This window comes from Daphnia pulex, chromosome 5 (assembly GCF_021134715.1).
Source record: "Daphnia pulex isolate KAP4 chromosome 5, ASM2113471v1".
In the NCBI taxonomy this organism is placed as follows: Eukaryota; Metazoa; Arthropoda; class Branchiopoda; order Diplostraca; family Daphniidae; genus Daphnia; species Daphnia pulex.
In genome coordinates, this window is record NC_060021.1 from 1,150,075 (window position 1) to 1,152,394 (window position 2,320).

Sequence of the window (2,320 nt, forward strand, 5' to 3'; positions counted from 1 at the left end):
GGTAACTGCACACCGCAATGCACTGCAAATAAAAATATATTTTTTCATATTTTTTCATACTTTTTATTTTTTCATATTTTTTTCATATTTTTCATTAAAAATATTGAGCAGCCACTCAATTTATAAATACAAATGTAAATACAATTTAAAAAAAAAAAAACTAAAAGTGTGTTGATGTATAAGTCAATCATGAGAATAGCCTCCTTATCTCTGCTGCAAATCATTGATTATATATTGAAAGAAATAAAAGTATAAAGTATACAGTAAAACAGATTAATATAAGACTGTCAGCACTGATTATTCGACGCCGGCGGTGAGGATCGGCCCGACTGCAATAGTGGGCTCACCTTTGTTGACCTCGTCGACTTCCGCACGATAAGCAACACTGAGTTGCTGAAGAGCTTCCATAAAGGCCTTAGAGTTCTTATTCTTCAACCATACGCCAAAAGCTAGGAATTCTTCGGTTGGGATCATGTCGGCCATTTTTCTCACTGCAATGCAAAATAATTTAAAAGTCTCAGCACTCTATTAAATAGTAACTCATCGTGGGAAATTGATTCGAATACAACAAATCATTCAAACTTTATTATCAAATCTGATTTTACCTTTTTCCGCTACGGCTGCGGCTGCGGCTGCTGATGGCTCTGATGGTGCGGCCGTTGCGAGGACGCCGACCAGGACGACCAACGCCAAGATGCTCAATACCTATTATACAAAAGATGCATCAGGTGACATTTACAAAATGATTGAAACTATTATTATTATTACAGCAGAAACAATTTGAAAATGAAATCATTGTCAAACTTTGATATACCTTGAAACTCATGATGAGAGATTTGCAGCGAGTGATGTCAACTGTTGAAAGAAACCAGCAGAACAATCTATGTGACATGAACTGGCGATTGCAGCGGCTTTTATAGTGTGGCTCAACTATTATATAGCACTGTGAAATGGCGCGTTTTAAAATGCTGGCCAATCGCTACTTGACAACGACGACATACACGTTTCAATATGAGCTCTTTGGTTTCATATTGTTGCTCGTACTCCTCGACCTGTATGTAATGTATATAGTACTCCTGTCAAATCAAAATAGTTGGAACGTGACTTTTAGAATTCAGCTTATTTGTAATATGCTTTTATTTTATTTACTTTCAGTCTTCACTAACATTAAACGCCGGATGAATCTAGTAGAAACCAGTTGAAACCAAATCAATCCCGAAAAACCCAAAGTGAACCGTGTAATCGGATGTCTCGCTCTTGGTGGCCAATTGTTGGAATTGAATTGCCAAAACAAAATCGAATAAAGTCACGTTCGAGATATTCGATGTGGGCTCGTTTGATTCGCAATGCATACGTGTACTTGCGCAGTTTTGTTAAGAGAAAAAAAAGAGATGGTTAAATAAGATTAATTAAATAGCAAGGCTAGGATATTATCTCATCGTTGGTTTTCTCACAGTATAGCCTAGTTCAGTCCCCAACAATAAACCCACATCATCTTTCATTAAACAAAATGGTTATACAATTTGATTGCATCCTAATCAAGATGTTCTCAATTTTCTCCAGCCTGAAGAACGGGTAAAATTGGCGGGGGTAATTTTAAAAAGGGAAGGTATGGTTACTTCACTTGTAGTCACGCTCTTACTTCATTGGCTGCCTACTGGGCCTTAATTCGACCGTCTAGTGTTGCCGAGTGAACGACAACCGTCGACTATCGTCAGGGGCTAAGCGTAAGACTGACGGACACAACGTCAGATCGTGACCAGCAAGTTGAAATACCAGGGTTTGATGGGTTACGATCTTTATGAGATAGACGTCCTTTATAGCAACAGGGCGTCTAACAGATCGGGAGGTGAGTTTAGAAGTGAGATTTATATATTGAATCATAGATTATTATTGAACCGTATATTATCATTGAAGATCGTATATTGATGAAGAGCATTCATTGCATTCAAGACACACAGATTTATATACACAATTACAGTGGAAGTATTACACAATTGGGGGGACTAGGAATCGAACACGGGTCTTTTTGATGCGAAGCGAAGATGATGACCGATGCTCGTTGAGTGCACATCTCGATCTGAATTGAATCGAGTCAGGATGGACGACCTCTATAATCGACGACGCCTATGACCTTGCGCATCTCCTGGCGTAGGTCCCAATTCACAACATTGAAGAGCATATTCTGCCCGATATGACATTTCATACAGGCGGAATTGAATTGAATTTTGAAGAAAGAAATTTTTTAAAAAATCCTGAAGTAAAAGGCGGAAAGCTAAAAGGGTGTTGAACTGTTCCAATTTGGCGGGTAATTTAAAAT

The 2,320-nt window shown here is 38.2% G+C and overlaps 1 protein-coding gene across 1 annotated transcript; it reads right to left on the minus strand.

Annotated features, from left to right (window-relative positions):
• Positions 1–211: 211 nt before the first annotated feature.
• LOC124193667 lies at positions 212–919 on the minus strand. Its single transcript, XM_046587588.1, has 3 exons — positions 815–919; positions 606–705; positions 212–491 (listed from the first exon to the last, which is right to left on the minus strand). The coding sequence occupies exons 1-3, from the start codon at positions 890–892 to the stop codon at positions 298–300; spliced, it is 372 nt and encodes a 123-aa protein (XP_046443544.1). The 5' UTR covers positions 893–919; the 3' UTR covers positions 212–297.
• Between the last annotated feature and the right edge of the window lie 1,401 nt (positions 920–2,320).

Coding starts and splice junctions, on each gene's coding strand:
- LOC124193667 (XM_046587588.1), bottom strand. CDS start 892: ATGTCACATAGATTGTTCTGCTGGTTTCTTTCAACAGTTGACATCACT. Junction 706..814: donor CTCTCATCATGAGTTTCAAG/GTATATCAAAGT, acceptor TTTGTATAATAG/GTATTGAGCATCTTGGCGTT. Junction 492..605: donor CGCAGCCGTAGCGGAAAAAG/GTAAAATCAGAT, acceptor TTTGCATTGCAG/TGAGAAAAATGGCCGACATG.